This window comes from Penicillium waksmanii (genome assembly GCF_028829765.1).
Source record: "Penicillium waksmanii strain IBT 27052 chromosome Unknown utg000002l:1.0-3326099.0:1.0-3328782.0, whole genome shotgun sequence".
Lineage (NCBI taxonomy): Eukaryota > Fungi > Ascomycota > Eurotiomycetes > Eurotiales > Aspergillaceae > Penicillium > Penicillium waksmanii.
Window position 1 is genome coordinate 2,652,909 of NW_026643249.1, and position 15,794 is coordinate 2,668,702.

The 15,794-nt window shown below is 48.9% G+C and overlaps 6 protein-coding genes across 6 annotated transcripts; 4 read left to right on the plus strand and 2 right to left on the minus strand.

Annotated features, from left to right (window-relative positions):
* Positions 1-317: 317 nt before the first annotated feature.
* N7481_002679 (bifunctional phosphatidyl-N-methylethanolamine N-methyltransferase/phosphatidyl-N-dimethylethanolamine N-methyltransferase) lies at positions 318-1,207 on the plus strand (the record flags this gene model as incomplete). The annotated part of the gene is made up of 5 exons (XM_057261898.1): positions 318-366; positions 429-468; positions 533-549; positions 641-1,067; positions 1,135-1,207. 5 exons carry the CDS (start codon positions 318-320, stop codon positions 1,205-1,207), a joined length of 606 nt encoding a protein of 201 aa, XP_057126830.1.
* A 7-nt stretch (positions 1,208-1,214) lies between these two features.
* N7481_002680 (uncharacterized protein) lies at positions 1,215-1,439 on the plus strand (the record flags this gene model as incomplete). Its single annotated transcript, XM_057261899.1, has 1 exon — positions 1,215-1,439. One exon carries the CDS (start codon positions 1,215-1,217, stop codon positions 1,437-1,439), a length of 225 nt encoding a protein of 74 aa, XP_057126831.1.
* A 1,047-nt stretch (positions 1,440-2,486) lies between these two features.
* N7481_002681 (uncharacterized protein) lies at positions 2,487-3,335 on the plus strand (the record flags this gene model as incomplete). Its single annotated transcript, XM_057261900.1, has 2 exons — positions 2,487-2,939; positions 3,027-3,335. The coding sequence occupies 2 exons, from the start codon at positions 2,487-2,489 to the stop codon at positions 3,333-3,335; spliced, it is 762 nt and encodes a 253-aa protein (XP_057126832.1).
* A 941-nt stretch (positions 3,336-4,276) lies between these two features.
* N7481_002682 (uncharacterized protein) lies at positions 4,277-5,281 on the plus strand (the record flags this gene model as incomplete). The annotated part of the gene is made up of 3 exons (XM_057261901.1): positions 4,277-4,384; positions 4,433-4,528; positions 4,601-5,281. 3 exons carry the CDS (start codon positions 4,277-4,279, stop codon positions 5,279-5,281), a joined length of 885 nt encoding a protein of 294 aa, XP_057126833.1.
* Positions 5,282-8,523: 3,242 nt separating this feature from the next.
* On the minus strand, positions 8,524-10,285 carry N7481_002683 (RXT2 domain-containing protein; the record flags this gene model as incomplete). Its single annotated transcript, XM_057261902.1, has 6 exons — positions 8,524-8,784; positions 8,864-9,205; positions 9,270-9,649; positions 9,749-9,902; positions 10,020-10,141; positions 10,213-10,285. 6 exons carry the CDS (start codon positions 10,283-10,285, stop codon positions 8,524-8,526), a joined length of 1,332 nt encoding a protein of 443 aa, XP_057126834.1.
* A 408-nt stretch (positions 10,286-10,693) lies between these two features.
* On the minus strand, positions 10,694-14,678 carry N7481_002684 (uncharacterized protein; the record flags this gene model as incomplete). Its single annotated transcript, XM_057261903.1, has 5 exons — positions 10,694-12,471; positions 12,525-12,638; positions 12,698-14,312; positions 14,378-14,608; positions 14,655-14,678. The coding sequence occupies 5 exons, from the start codon at positions 14,676-14,678 to the stop codon at positions 10,694-10,696; spliced, it is 3,762 nt and encodes a 1,253-aa protein (XP_057126835.1).
* Positions 14,679-15,794: the final 1,116 nt, after the last annotated feature.

Consider the following 15,794-nt stretch of genomic DNA (forward strand, 5'->3'; position numbering starts at 1 on the left):
AAATGTGGAGCGACTTGGAGAGATGGGGGATTCTGTAAGAAATCCAAAATCACCAGTACCGACGGAAAAAAAAAAAAAGAAAACAAAGCTTCGAAATGAATACTGCACCACGTCCAGAGCGCAAGATAAGTTTGGGTTGGGCTTCAATCGCTGCAGTTGTTCAGTTGTGGCAGGCGGTGTGTAGCGGCAGATCAACGTCATTTGTTTACTTAAGCCACGATCGTCCTCAACTTGCCAGTTCCCCTCCTCATCTGCACCTTTCTTTACTCCTCTCTTCGCTCTCCCTTCGCTGTTGTCACTCGCCGTCGCCATCCATCATGGCCAATCTTTCTGATATTGTCGATCTCTCTGCCCCGTCTCTGGCCGGTAAAGACCCCCTCGCTAACCCCGGTCCATCTCCGCATTTCACATGTGACTGACCTAAACAGTGTCTGCCGCGACGATTGCCTTCAATCCGATCTTCTGGAAGTAAGTCTCTGCTCTATGCATTTGATGATCTGCAGTGAAGCTCATGACTAACAACTGTTCTCAGTATTGTTGCTCGCGCTGGTTAGTCGACTCCTCCTGCCTCGACCACCCTCGACCACCTCTACTCCACTTCGTACTTTTGTGACTCGGCTAACAACGGCACTCCATACAGAGTACAACAACCACATCCTGACTCGCATCTTCGGGGGACCCTACAGAGGATGCTACTTCTTGGCTTTCACTATCTTCGCTCTTGGAATTTTCCGTGACCATGTCTACCAACTCGCCCTGGCAGACCAGCCCTTCTATGCTCCCGTGCATCAGCCCATCATCGGCGGTGTTCTATTCGCTTTGGGTTCCGTCCTCGTCTTGTCTAGCATGTGGGCTCTTGGTGTGACCGGTACCTACCTCGGTGACTACTTCGGTATTCTCATGGACGCCCCGGTCACCGGTTTCCCGTTCAACGTGACCGGATCGCCCATGTACTGGGGAAGTACTCTGAACTTCCTCGGCGTTGCTCTATACCGCGGCAAGGTTGCGGGAATCCTCCTGACCGCTTTTGTCTTTGTGCTCTACTGGTTTGCCCTTAAGTGGGAGGAGTGAGTTTGCTCATGCTTCACCACACACACCCTCAAGAATCCACGCTAACTGACATGTCCCTCCTAGCCCCTTCACTGCCGAGATCTACGCCAAGCGCGAGCGCGAGCGCGCGAAGAAGCAGGGCGGCAAGAAGCTGTAAATTGGGCATGTATCCCGGGTTGATGAGGACCTTCAACATCCACAATCCGCAGATGGCAATCTTTTTCGGTCAGACCGAGTCCGAGTCCGAATCCGAATCCCATGACAAGCAGACGCCACCCAGACCCGAACTTTCAAGTGAATTTCCCGGGGCGGGACACGGTGTTTCCCAGCAACACGGATACGCTGCGCTGCGCATTCGAATCTTCAACGATGCTGGAAAAGTAGAATGATAGACCTTACCTTGCTTTCGGTCCCCACGGCGGGCACCGAGTAAAGCTGCAGGATGGGCATGCGAGCTCGCATACCCCATCCTTTTGTTATTTCCCTTACGCGACCAAAAAGAATTCTTTCTCCCAGAGCGACAAGACAACACCACACTTTCCATTGCAACCATGACAAGCTGAGCCCATCGATAGTGTAATCACTCTTGCTAGTTTTGATATCCACGACACTCCTGTTCAACTGAATTTGATTGTACATATTGCTCTCGAGTATGCAGGGACTGGAATCCCCATTTAATAATAGATCAAAATATTGTTTTAAGGATAGTTCCGTGGCCACTATAGGGTAGAGTATTCAAGTCATTCATCCATGGGCATGTCGAGTACGTCAATTTGAATGACAATACTAGCAAACCCCAAATCCCATTCCTAGACTGAAAAAGTGAGCCCTAGCAGTGAATACGGAAGATCAGCGCAGATATTTCCCCGTGGCGCTCTTCACTGCGCTATTTTTAGGCCTCGTGCCAGGAACACGAGATGCCAAGCATTTGTATAGATCCAGTGCAACACGACCACTTCGGAATATTCCTCGTACTAGTAGACTTTAACCGAATTGCGTGCATACGAGACTGAGGCTATTTTTGAAGATCATACCTTGGGGCCAAAAGGGACTTCGTTTCATTCCGACAGCGACACCAAACGGGCGATCGAGCGAATTAGATCCTCATTTCCCGGATACGATGGCAAAAAATAGCATCACTTGCTTCAAGTTCCCTCTTGCGATGGTTCTATACGGGATTCACGAGGATCGGCGATCGCTTGACTGGATTTGAATAGAGTCAAGTTAGAAGATTTGAGAACATGGTCGTGGCCCTCATGGCTCTCGACTCTATAAATTGATGTTCAATTCCTCCGATCCTTGACGTTTTCATCAGCAACAGCCATCCAATCAAGCCAGCAAAAGCCTCCTCGACTCCGAGTCCAAGACTAATTTTCCAATTCTTGGTACCTATACATACTTCCAGTCAAAACAACTTCAAGCACAACACAGAAACTATGCCTTCCGTCAAGTTCCTCCCCATCCTCGCTATCTCCCTCCTCACCGCGCCTCTCGCCAACGCCTACCCCATTACCGGCGACGTCGTGAACTGTCGCTCGGGCCCAGGCACCAGCTACGACGTAGTCAAGTCCTACAAACTAGACGCCGACGTCTCAATTACGTGCCAAGCACCCGGCACCGACGTCAAGGGTGACTCGGTCTGGGACAAGACCTCTGACGGCTGCTATGTCGCGGATTACTACGTGAAGACCGGTAGCAGCAGCTACGTTACCACGAAGTGCGACGGTGATGACAACGGGGACGGCGGTGATGGTGGTAGTTCCGGCGGAAACCTCCCCGGTCTCACCTCGACTCAGTCAAAGCATGCGAAGGATATTATTGCCGAGGCGAAGAGTGAGGATCTTGGACGTCAGGGATGTACCGCTGGTATTGCTACTGCGATTGTTGAGGTATGATAGAACCCCCTTTCCCTTAATACTATCTATACCTTGTCCTTTCACAAGACATTTCGAAGAACAGTTTCTAACACATTCTAGTCAAATATTCTCATCTACGCTAACAGTGGCGTCCCCGAGTCTCTGAAATACCCCCACGACGCAGTGGGTTCTGATCACGACAGCGTCGGTATCTTCCAGCAGCGTGCTATGTTCTATAAGGATATTGCGGCTGATATGGATGCGGGCAAGTCTGCTGGGCAATTCTTTAAGAAAATGAAGGGTATTAGTGGGTGGAAGAGTATGGATGTTGGGACTTTGTGCCAGAAGGTTCAGGGCTCTGCTTATCCTTCTCGGTATGCTAAGCAGGTTTCGAAGGCCGAGAAAATTTGCAAGGCGGGTGGGCTTTGAGTGCTGCTTTGAATCTCAAATTTCTTCTTATCCTTGTTTTTGTCTTTTTTGAATTTCTATTTTTTCCCTTCTGGGGCTGCAACTTGAAGTTTGGAGTACGAGCTACTATATAGTAACTAGACAGCGAGCGAATGCAGTTACTGTGGAAATCACATCCTTCTACAGATATAGAGACACGGAAGCAAACTATGTGCACGAGCTTTTATGCAATCACACTCGTCAAACAGTAGACTACATTGAGTGTGATACTTTCGGAACCATTTCTCCCCAGACTGCCTGGTAGGGGCTTCGGACGGTACTGAAATTGTGCCTTGAAATGACATTCCCAACTAGCAGATCTAATCCAGTCTAAGGTTTACCAGGCTGTGAGATATTGCTACAATGCATTCGGTAGTGAATTTCAATTGGATAATCTCAAGACAAATTGCTAAGAGTTTCGCCCCTAATCCTTCCAGTCTTCGTCACCATTGAGCATTTTGGCGACAATTGGCCATTTGACAATGATATCTGGTAGGTGAGTTGCCCGTGCCATTGGATCTTCGGGTTCACCCGTATCCAGTTGTTCATACAAATTCACAAGTTCCGCTTTCGTGCGTCGTCGTAGTGGCTGCTGTTTAGGTCATTGGGCATCACCTTCGTCGACGATACATGATTATCAACACTGGTACTTCTGACCTGTTCCATATCAACTTGAAGTAAAGACCCACCCAAGAGACACTCGATAGAGGCGGTACCTGTCATGATACCCATAATAGAGATAGAAACCATTGAGCTTGTTACCAAATACACCCAGTAGCTATGGGAATTCTCTTTGAAAATAAGAAATATTTTGCAAATATCCCAGTACTCGCACGTTTGGCCCCCATCGCCAAGCCTGAACGACGCCAAAATCAAACCTCGGCGGGCGCCAAATCTCCACCTCCTCACATCATCACATCACCATGGAGCACATTACTAAAATCGAAACCGAGTGGGAAAAGCCCGATATTGAAGCTGAGTTGAACGAGAAAGCTCAGCCGGGCCTCCTTCCTTTCGATCTCTTCGCTATAGTAGTTTTCCCTCAAGCAGCTTTCAAGATACACCTCTGACAATAACAGGAACACTGGGATAACAAAGCCCCTCTGGAAGAAAGTCCCCGACAATGGGAGAAGCTGGTCCGCGAATGGAAAGAGAAGACTCTAATCGAGCGTGCTGTACGCATCCACTCCTCAACGCCCTTATACAATATCCCAAACCAGCGGTCCAGTCAACGCTAACTAAACCAGCCCTACAACGACGCGGCATATCTCGACCCTCCGTCCCCAGCAACAGAAGCTCAAAGAGCACAGATATTCAGGCCTAACCAAACAATCTTCGAGCGAAATATCAGCATAGAGGCGAACATCGGGAAGCCAATGACCTGGCTACGAACCTGCTACGACCCCGATCTAGAAGAAATATACAATGAACTAGCCGATAAGGCCAGTGCCCCGAGGCACGGAATAAACTTGAATGGAGACCGAGAACTGGATGATAAATCTCGGTACGCCTTCGAAGATTGGCGAGATGTATACCTCCGTGTTCCGAACATTCTTGATTTTGGACAACTTTCCTATGGCCCGAGTGAGACGTCGTGGGATGGGTTGGATCTATATTATTGTAGCGGTTTGAATGATAAGGAGATGATGCAGGAGGTTGAAGATTTGGAAAATGAAGAGGCGAAGCCGCTTTATAGGGCTCAGTTGAGGATCCAGGCGATTGTTTATTTGCTTGATCAGGAGGCGTTGGAGAAGAAGCTTGTTAAGATGCTTTGGATTGATGAGCATGGGGAGCCCGTTTGGGATAATTGGATTGATCCTGATAGAGTTGGGTTAGATTCGTTTACTGGGCTTTTGATGGATGGATTTATGCCGTCGGAGATTATTGGCGAAAATAATTATGTAAGGGGGAGTTTTATTATGAATTGAGTTCGGTTGGGGTGGGGTTACGATTTTATATACTATCCTGTACTAGTACCTAGGAATGTGAGACCACAACTTAGGATATCAAAATTTGTGCGATAGGGCCAGAGCTCAGATCTACCCCACTTTCTTTCGTAGGCTTATATGACCAGGCCGGGGCCTCAGTAGAAGGGAAAGTGCAAACAGATATCACAAGTGTAGCGAATAATTGGGCATCGCCCACGCCATTGATGTCAGACAGGACAATATCCGAATAACGTCAGTGGAAATCGGCATATAATAGTCTCAAATATTATTACACGGGGAAAAATTAAGGATAAAATTGCAGTGTGAAAATGTAAGTCATATTCGCCAAGACATGGATAGGAATGGCGAAAGACGAAGTAAAAGAAAAGCCAGGCCCCCGAGGCGAACGGGGATTACTTACAGCACTCGAAGTCTGGAATGACACGTCCCCTTGTACTAAACCGGCGGATTTTGAAAGTATGGGTGCATTTACCCTTATCACCGAGCAAAGCGCCGGAATGGGAGTCGGAGGTCTTATACCCGGTAGTTTATGTGGAAGATCTAACAGATAATGATGTCTGTTCCACATCGGAAGCACTTATTGTTAGGTATCATGATTCAACATCTGATGCTGGTTTAATCTCTTTGCATGTCTCGCTCACTACAACACTGTGAATTTGGTTAATCTCCTAAGTAGAACTGCCTTACTGCGGAAAGGGCTCTGTCCGTAATTTATGTCTATAGGTAATGTAAAGCAAGTTTCCATATCAAATTTTGTCATTACAATAGTATCAGGAAAGCTCTGTTGGTGTAGATACAACAGAACAAATACCAAATTCAAAGTATTCCAGTTGCCGAAATATCCCTGTTATTAAAGCCTTAAAATAGCTGCGATCTACTAAATGGTATCAGGGAACCCAGATATCAATTCCATGGTACTCTCGGCCCGCGCGGTATAAAAAGGGGCACCCTTCAATCGGTTCCATGGGCTTGCATAGTAATTACTTGTCCATTCTCAGGCATCGAAGGCGTCACTCTTAGTGTTCTGACTCAGGACTCGACATTTTTGATTCAACTTCTATTTCATCTCTTTTATTTGCATCAACTACAGTCAACATCTCCGGTATACTAAGTTTTGTGCACTCTTCCCTTCCATGGCATCCAAAGTATCGGGGCATGATATTACAAGCCTCGAGACCCTTTCCCTTTCCCTCGATACACTACTACCTACAACTGAAAATAATACTTCAAGTTCTGAGACTCTTCCCTTGGATATACCCAAGAAGATGACACTAGTACTTGCTGAACTCCCAGTCGAACTACTCTTGGAGATAGCCGATTTCCTCTCCCTGTGTGATGCAACCTGTCTTTCTCTTTGCAACCACCGACTCCTTGCAATGCTCGAACGTCGGATCTCTCACCTCCAAAGAAACTGCTTGCCTTCACGGAATGAAACGCTCTCTATTCTAGAACTCCTACAGCGAGATTTGCCGAGCTGCTTCCTCTGCTATGCTTGCCCCCGGCTCCATAAGTGTGATAAATCTCCAGTCTTATATGGCTCAACCCTGGAAAGCGAATGTACTCTTCCATGCTTCCCAAAGTGGAAGGACAATGAGTGTCTCGCGTTGAGCTTTGGAGAATCACGGCATGATATACAATATCAATTTTACTTCCTCCACTTACAGCTTGCTATGAGGAGTTTCTACCATGGACCACAATTCGGGATCAGCACCGAGGCCCTATCTCACACTCAAGTTCAAGTATACCCTCAAGACATAACCGTTCTTTTCTCAATAGAAGCACAAATATGCACCCAAATCGAACCCCCACAGTTAATATTGAGAACACAAGAGATAAGGTCTACTCGAATCCGAAATGAAAGTCTCCTATATTGGAATCCAGCGTTCTACCATTCTTTCTTCATATGCGAGCATGTCCGAATCGATAGGGAATTCTATCGTGGAAAGAAAGCCGCTCCTTACAATCGTGTCTGCGGGTGGTGTAAGACTAGTTTCTGCATTGAAACCTGTGACTACGGCCTGTACAGAGCTCTGGTTGTTACAAGGTGGTTGAATCTAGGCGCTGGGTTAACCCCAGAGGATCCTCAGTGGGTCGGGTTTCTAAAAGCGGGTGTCTACCAGTTTCCAGAGGTGGAGTCGGAATCGAAGTCGAAATTAGATGGTGACTTGAGTGCGCGGGATTCCTTTGAAAAGTCATCGTCTCGTTCATGGGAGGCTATGCGCTCCTGCAATATTTCCTATCTTTCGAACCAGCGATATAAAGAGGTCATGCGGCAAGATACTTTCATAGGGGCGTTAGAGGTGTGGCATTTGAGCAAGCAGAAGTAAATTCGGAATGTCACTAGGTAATGTGGTGATATAGAGGGCCTGGGGGGGAAGTACCAAGGGCTGGAGTATAGTGCCAGTGGTATGATGGCTTCAAGACTAGCTAGATCTGATGGCCGTGTTTCAAATGGCTCTATCCTTTGCATCGGATAACTGAACTTGATGGTAGCTGTATTGACTTGGATGAATTGATGGACTAAGCGAATAGAATGGCTTTAAGAAACTTGGGGACGCATGTAGCTCGCAGCCAATATATTGGGTATTCAAGTTGTTTTTGCTGAAATTAGAGGACCCTGTGGAAGATCTCCAAAATCCCAATCGAATTTCAATTTATATGCCTAAAAGCTCTTTACCCGGAAACAAAAATGGCCTTGGGTACCTTGGATCTACTAGTACTGCCTCTCACTGACTGCATCTGTACATTATCTACTAACTAGTAACTAGTATTTAGTACTAGCTCCCACACATTCAAGTTTGTGCCATCTCCATCGAATACATACTATAGTAGTATCTCTACATACTCGTCACGCGTCAGACAGCAATAATCCTTACGATCAAGACAGAGAAATGCAGAGCAGAGCAGTTCAATACATAATATAATAACGATGAGATTGATACATTCACTATTTCATCTCCAAAAAAGGGTATATCGACACCGCGGAGTTCCTGGGTACCTGAGATGCACCGCCATAGATCGATCAAACACCACCAACACCACGCTATGAGACACGAAGGGAAGCTAAACAAGGGAGTAGAGACGGGGCAGGGACAGGGACAGAGAACCAAATAAGAGAGGAACCAGCAATGGAAGAAGCATGGAGCCGAGATAGGACCAAGCTGACAAAAAGTGCGAGAAGAGGAAAAAGAGAGAAAGAGAGAGAGGCTACTGCCTCCTGCCTACTGCCTTCTCCCCCTTCCCCTCTTCACAGTCGTCCTCGCCTCATCAACAGTCTCAACTTCATCCTCATCAGTCCCCTTCTTAAGATCCTCATTCTCCGCCAACCCCCATTGCTCCCGATCATACCAGTCCTCGCCATCACTCATTTCCCCCACATGGCCCTCAGCCTTACACCACTCCAGCACATCAGACTTCATGCGGAAAGCGCGCAGCAGCGAATCGAGCATATGCTCGAAGCCGCGCACCGTCTCTTCTTGTTTCTGGATATATGACCACAGTAGACGGCGCGTTTCTTCGGCTTCGGCGGGGGGGGAGGCCGAAATTCGCGTCTGGTCGGACGTCTTCGGGCACTAGGAAGAGTGGGTGTGGATGGGGGAATCCGCTGAGTGTTTCTGTGGATGACATGGGTGATCCTCCCTCGAGGGGGTTGTCTGCGTTGTTGGCTTGGGCGCGTGTCGTCATGCGGCGGGGTGGTTCTGGGGAAGAACCATCGTGCATTTCCTCATCTTGCTCCTCGGTCTCATTATTTTGTACGTCGTTTGCATCAGTTCTCTTGCTTCCGTTGATTTCCTCTTCCCTCTTCCCGCGGGCTTCTAGACCCGATTCCTCGGCGTCTGTTGGGTGTTGTGGGAGATCTGAAACTGTAGCATCGGCCTCTTCGGATTTCAGAACCTTCAGAGGCTCGTGCGTATCAGCGTTGAGGGGGGGTTTCTGCCGATGCTAGAGGAATCTCCGCCATCTCGACATCTTCATTGTTCGCGCTGGCTTCGTGGTTCGTCTCGTTTTGTGCTTGTTGGATCTCGTCTTGTTGGGCGTTGAGATCACCGTTCGCATACGGCTCGGTCCCATTTTGCCTTTTTTGCTTGGCGGACGCGCTTTGCCTATCATCACGCTGCTCAAAGATGAAGCGATCTTCCTCGGTTTCAACAATACCGCAGGGGATCCATCCCCCATCACCTAAGAATTGGCGATGCAAATTTCGTGCCCGCCAGAGTAGAGCCTTTTCCTGTCGCAGCTTCTCTTCGACGGCTAGGGTCATTTGCTCGAGGGCTTCGGATGTGTAGGGCTGAGACATGGAGGGATGGGACGGGAGTTCGGAGGGGTGTTTCAAAGGGCAGAGGAGTGCTGCGCAAGAGAATGGTCAGTCATTTTTTTTTTCTTTTCGCTTTCCTCTTCTTTTTTGAAGAAGGTTATCCCTCGGGGTATTTCAATGGTATAACTAACTTTCCAACGCGATCCCTGAAAACGGGTTCTCTTCAGCAGCCGCAGCATCGGCCTCAGAATCTTCATCCTCCTCTTCAAGTTCATCGCCTTCGGAGTCATAGCGAATTGGATTCCGGTGCAGGATGTAACGTGTGTATCCGGCGTGATCGATTTTCTATTCATATCCAGTATTGTCAGCGTCTTCTCTTTTGCAAGTTCTTTCAAGACAGCTCGGCAAGACGTCTTCTCTCGCTCGCGCTGTCAAGAAGTCTACAAAGAAACCACCACGCACCTCTTTATAAAACTCTTCCGCATTGATATATCCCATCGCACCTTCACTGACGAATTTCGCATTCGCATGCATTTTATTGCCGCGGTTGGTCGGCTGCGTGATAGGGTCATCTGGACCCGAATCTAGCCGGGGAGAGATGATCTTAGCGATGCCAATACAATGCGGTTTTGCGGCGAGTGAAAAAGAGACTTACCATCGCGCTCGCGGCGCAGGGCTCGCTTCATGCCGATAATTGTATCGGCGATCAAGGCTGCTTGTGTCGCCATGGTTGCGAAATTGTTGCCCACGAGGTGGATCAGATCAGACACGGTCGGTCAGCGCGTAGAGGGGAAGAGGGGGAGGCGGTGAATGCAAGAATTCTTTGGAGATGCCACTGATGTGGTTCCAAAGAGGGGGTTCACTTCCAAGTAGAGAGTGAGGAAATGAGAGGCAGGTAGAGTAGGAAGTTGAAGTTGAAGCTGAGAGGGTCGTACTGGGAGAGAAGCGGCAGAACAATCCTCCACGGGGAAGTGACGAAGCTCCGGAGCTGCGATAAGGGCCACGTGACTAGGGTAGGGCCACTGTGACTGTGACCATGGTGGATCTTATAGTATATTATTGTAGGAAAGAATCAGTTGCCAATTAAGTACATTTCTCATGATATTCAACAAGAAGGTGGGAAGAGAAAATTCTATCTAGTCATCTGCATCGACCCAAACCAAAACCCCCTTCTTATCAGCCCGCATCTCACCAGTGGGCAGCACCCGCAGCGTCTTATTGAAATATGTATCAACAACCACCAATTGTGGTTGAATCCAAAGTCCACGTTTCGCTGCCAGTATATTATACCGCACGGTATGTCTGCTTAGCGGGACCAGTTGGATGACAGTTGTCTTCGGTCCACTAAAGGCGAAGTATTCACTCGCTTCCATCATCAAGTTGAAGGTCAAGAAATGGGTGGATGGGTTCTCGAGCGTATATTCCAGATGAATCATGCCGGGCAGCTTAGTCGAAGGCGACGACGAGGCCAGGATTCTCGGTTCGCCCATTGGAACAACGAACCGAGGTATCTCAAGGACACTGGTTGTTGTGGTGGTGGTGGTGGTGGTGTGGGCGGACTCCTTTACGCCTTCGGGAGAGGCCCGGCGCCAGGTGATCTCCAAAGCAAAGCTGAGAGCTGTGGGTCGGCGGTCACCGAGAAGTTGTTTCTGGATATCAAGGAAGAAATTGGACTCGCGCAGCTCTTCGGGTGAAAGATGGGGCGCCTCTGCACTGACGAGAACTTCCGGTTCGATGTCGCAAACGGCACCAATGCTTAGGTCCAGGAGTTTCAGGGCCATATTTTCAATCACGAGAGGTTCCAGGGCGAAAGATACCACTTTAGAGTTGAGGCACCATTTCTGTATCAAGCCACCTGGCTTCGAGCCTGTCTCGCCAACCAATTCGTCACTGACGGAGAAGAAGTCCGGCCAGGGAAGAGTGTGGATGTGAGGGAGGAAGTCGTAATTAGCTTCGAAAGGTCGGACGAACGAGAGTTCCACTGTGATTGTCTTGATTATGGGTGTTTGCACATCAGAAACAAGGTGGTAGATGGTGGAAACCTCTAGAGAAAACTTTGCGGCGTCCTGGGTATCTGCCAGCACAATGGAAAGCTCTTTGTCCGTTCCACGATCCAGTAAACCAACGGTTCGATTGATAAAGTGAGAAACACCTTCGGTAGGGGTGCTTGCGCCTGACTCTATTGGTTCCGAGTTGCTGTCCGTATCAGACCATTCAAGCTTCGCTGTAGATTCGGGGGCACCGAAGAGTCTGATCTCGGTCGATACCTCGGCGCCCTCATCTTCCTCGTTGTGAATGCCGATATTCAGTATCACCCGCTCGTTGGTATAATATGTGGTTCGGAGGTTCGGGGTCGAGATACGAATCTTGGGTGGCTTGGGCATGATTTTACATCGTCCTGTGTCTCGGTCTTTGCCTATCCTTCTGCGAGATGCTCCCTTCTTAGTTTCTTGCCACCAAAAGGACTGATGCTCAGTATTATCCGTGATCACATATGCGAGATCAAATTTCTCCTCCTCAATGTGCATCGCTATGGAAGCCACTTGGGCATCTCCAGCCTCGCGTGGGATGCAAGTCAGATTGAAGACCTTGATCTGTGATGGCCCAATAGTCAGATCTGCTATTCCAATGAGAGTAGCCAGGCCGCCCGTTGGAGATTGAATAGACGAGCTGCTCGGATTGCTGGGCTCTCGGAGGGATAACGATGAGATACAGCACTGGGTTGTTGTGTCAGAGTCTTCATTGTTGTCGGACTGTATCTTCACCGGTCGGAGACATCCTTCGAAAACAAGTTTGACCTCGGAAAGCTTGATTGGTGCTGATTTTGCCTGGGCGCAGGATGAAATAATTAACTGGGCCTGTAAGGGCTCGCCAACATTGCCTTCTGATTTCTCGAAGACAACAGACGCAGTAACTGGATGAAGTCAGCAGATGCATTTTCCATGGGCAAGACTTGCTTGTACTCACGGCTAGTCATGACATCCTCGGCCCGAAGAACGACGGAGGGCTTGGGTTTCTCCAAAGGAAAGCTCTCAAGGCTCTTATGGATATTGTAATGCCATGCAGGTCTCGATGGGAAGGCTTGAAATTCTCAAGTCAGTACCTGTGTGTGTCAAGGTAAATCCCTAGTCGTCACTCACCCTTGTTAAGAAGTTCCCAGTCCACCTTCAAGACAGTCTCTTGGTCTTGAATTTTCAAAGCGCTTTCTCTCAGAGCCCAACCAAAGGCTTCCATCAACTGCCACCAGCCAGATCGACGCCAAGTGAGTGTCGCCCAGTGCGGTTGTAGAGCCTTGTAGGCCTCGGCCCATGAGCCGATTCGAATGTATTCCTGTGCAATCTCGAGGCTCAAACTCTCTACTTTGCGAGTTTGGTGCCGTTTGGAGAACTCCTCAAGCGCCGCTTTCAGCGTGCTTAGTATTAAACTTGAGTGGTCGAATCCAATCTCTCCAGGTTGAGGGTATTCTTGGTTCGGAGCCGGTGCGAGGTATGTATCGTACATGTAAGATTTGTTCCCAATTTGAGAGGCGGGGGATTGACGGGGGGGCAGTCGATCGTCGTCAGGAATCTGACCCGCAAGTGTTCGCCGAATCATGGTATGCTTTGCTGAGCGGTACAGCCAATAGCCCTCGTGGTGTAGTTGTTCCCATGGGTTGACCCGTTCAGGATTTGGAATGGACTTTTCGGGTACACTGAATATCAACGGCGCCTGCGCCGGGTCGATGGCAGTTTCTGGGATGTGGAGAGATGAACCCGCTCGGCAGATAAGCTGGGCCATCACCATTGACCATCGTGCTTCCCAGGCCTCCCATCCATAGTTCTTGCTACCCTTGCCCCTTCGGTTGACGATGCCTTTGGTCTGTATCCTGTGGTCGGCCCAAAGGCGAGTTGCAGCAGTAGTCTGACCCGTCCAGAGTAGACAGCGGATGATGCGGATAGCAAGAGCATCCCCCAACAGGCGCGCGTCGTTAAAGCGGGCATCCCAACCCGCGATGTTTTCAAACACCTCTTGGCCAAATAATGTTTCATATGCACTTTCGTAATTTCGACAGGCTGCGTCCATCTCTTGGCGAAATTCGGCAAATATACCAAGCTTGAATTCATAACGAACATTCCATCCTTGTAGCGAGAGCGTCTGAGAAGTGCCAGTAGTTGGAGGTGCAGTCGGGGGTGGAATCGTACTCCTATTACGCTTCCGCCGAGCATGCTTTGACAAGTCCCGGTAGTACTCCACCAAGGTTGGTTGTAGCAGAGAGAATAAGGAGCTCACAAAGTCCTTCAATTCCGACGTCGTGGCATCCGGTGGGATAACAAAAATGGATTTTTGGTCCAGATTTGTTGCTCGCCGAATCCCGGCCACTCGGTCATCAATTTCGCCGTCATAGCCTCCGTCACCCTCTTCGGATATCAAAACAGCCACAAATCGCGTCTTGTATTCCGAAGCTGCCCATTCCTTCTTCAAGCTATTAATTTCGATCTTCAGTTGGTTATCGCGCAGCGAGTTCATATTCGGGTCCAACGAGAAAGGGAAGAAGTTAAGCACCGCTGCAGGGACAAGGTCCTGGTGCTTCGTCACCCACAACGGGGTGAGCAGGCCGTCGGGAAAGGTGGGCGATCCGGGGGACAGCGGTGAGATGGGTGAGTGAAGAACATAAGGTGTTTCTGATCCGTGGGCATTGGTCTCTGAGTTGACCGTGGGGCTAGCGGGGGAGGAAGTTTGCGGGGGGTCGGCTTTGCGCGGTGGAAGTTTATAGGACTAACAGTGTGACATGAGGTTAGTAGAGTCCGCATCTCCAAAGTGCTCCCCGAGATAAGACCCACCCGGCCAGTGCTCTTGATTTTATATCCAATGCGTGGGGCAGATTGATTTCCATTGGAACTCTGACTCTGACCCGCCTTCCAGGGCATCTGTGAGCCATCCTCGGCCAGCAGAACTCGCCGCAGCTCCTCCGCAACAGCCCCGCTCAGCGGAGGGAAGTCGGAGAAGATATGGTGACCCCGCTCGGCGAGCAAGGGGTATTCGAGGAGGGATTCATTGCCCCCCCTCTGGTCCTGCTTCGAGGCCTGAAAGCAAGACCAAAGGGAGGTTGTGATTGACGTAGTCGTCTGGGTAGGCGTCCATTGCGGACGATGGGGATTGAGTTGGAGAGCTGGATCACCGCATTTCTTTTCGAATGACCAGCGGAGTGTGGTCTATGGGTAATGACTGATCTGGACTGATCTAAGCTTGGTTGAGCTGATCTGAAGGAACTTGAAACCGAGGAGTGTAGTAATAGAGGGGAAACTTGAAGTGGTTGAGTGTAGGGAGCAATGCGGTGCCAAGCTGCCACGAGCATCGGAGACATTCTGCCGGGCGGTCGCGGTTGCGGGCGCGGGCGCGATCGCGTGGTGTAAACAGTGGTGATTATGGGAATACTATACTACTAGTAGTAGAATAGATGGAATGGGGAGAAGGATTCGTTAGGATTACATATATAGTAGTAGATTACTATATGGATTACGTAGATATAGGAATGTTGGTATTCTTATGTGACTAGTAATTAGATATACGAGTATTCAAAACAAGCATGAACTTGGTGGTAAAAGTATGGGCCACCTTAGCGGTAGAAATATATAGTTCAAGTCTGGATGGTATTGTAAGTAGTACTCCGCCCAACTCCCGAGGTCCAGGGCTGCATAGTATTACTATTTATTTTAACTGTAGACATACCCAGCAGATCAATTTGAATGCCATGAATATTCAGTAGTACTCACCCCGTGTATACTATGCTGTGGTACTCAATATCAAGGCTATCTGCTCATCTCCGAGATCGCCGATCGCCAGCCTTAGGCCTAGTAGGGTTGTCATTCTGCATTCTGCAGTCCACGTGGATTGCTGACAGACTAGTACAGCATATGGCATATAGCATATAGCATATAGCATACTAGTATTACAATTGACAGTTAGTGTGTAGTAGTAGCCCTGGAGGTATAGTAAATCCCTTTACTCCGTGACCCAAATACTCTATCTCATGAACGATCGCTATCCGGCCTTCCCTTTTAGGAGAATCACAAACGAGTGGGAAATAGGAAATGGGAAATTGGGATCCATTCGAGTGGAGCTGAAGGCGCAAACGCTAAAATGCCCCCCAGATCGTATGAAAAACTTGGGATGAGATCTCCTGAATACCCAGGGCCCAAGGTTACTAACTACACTCTTTACTGTTCACTCTTTACTCTGTTCACCCCTTTCACTTTT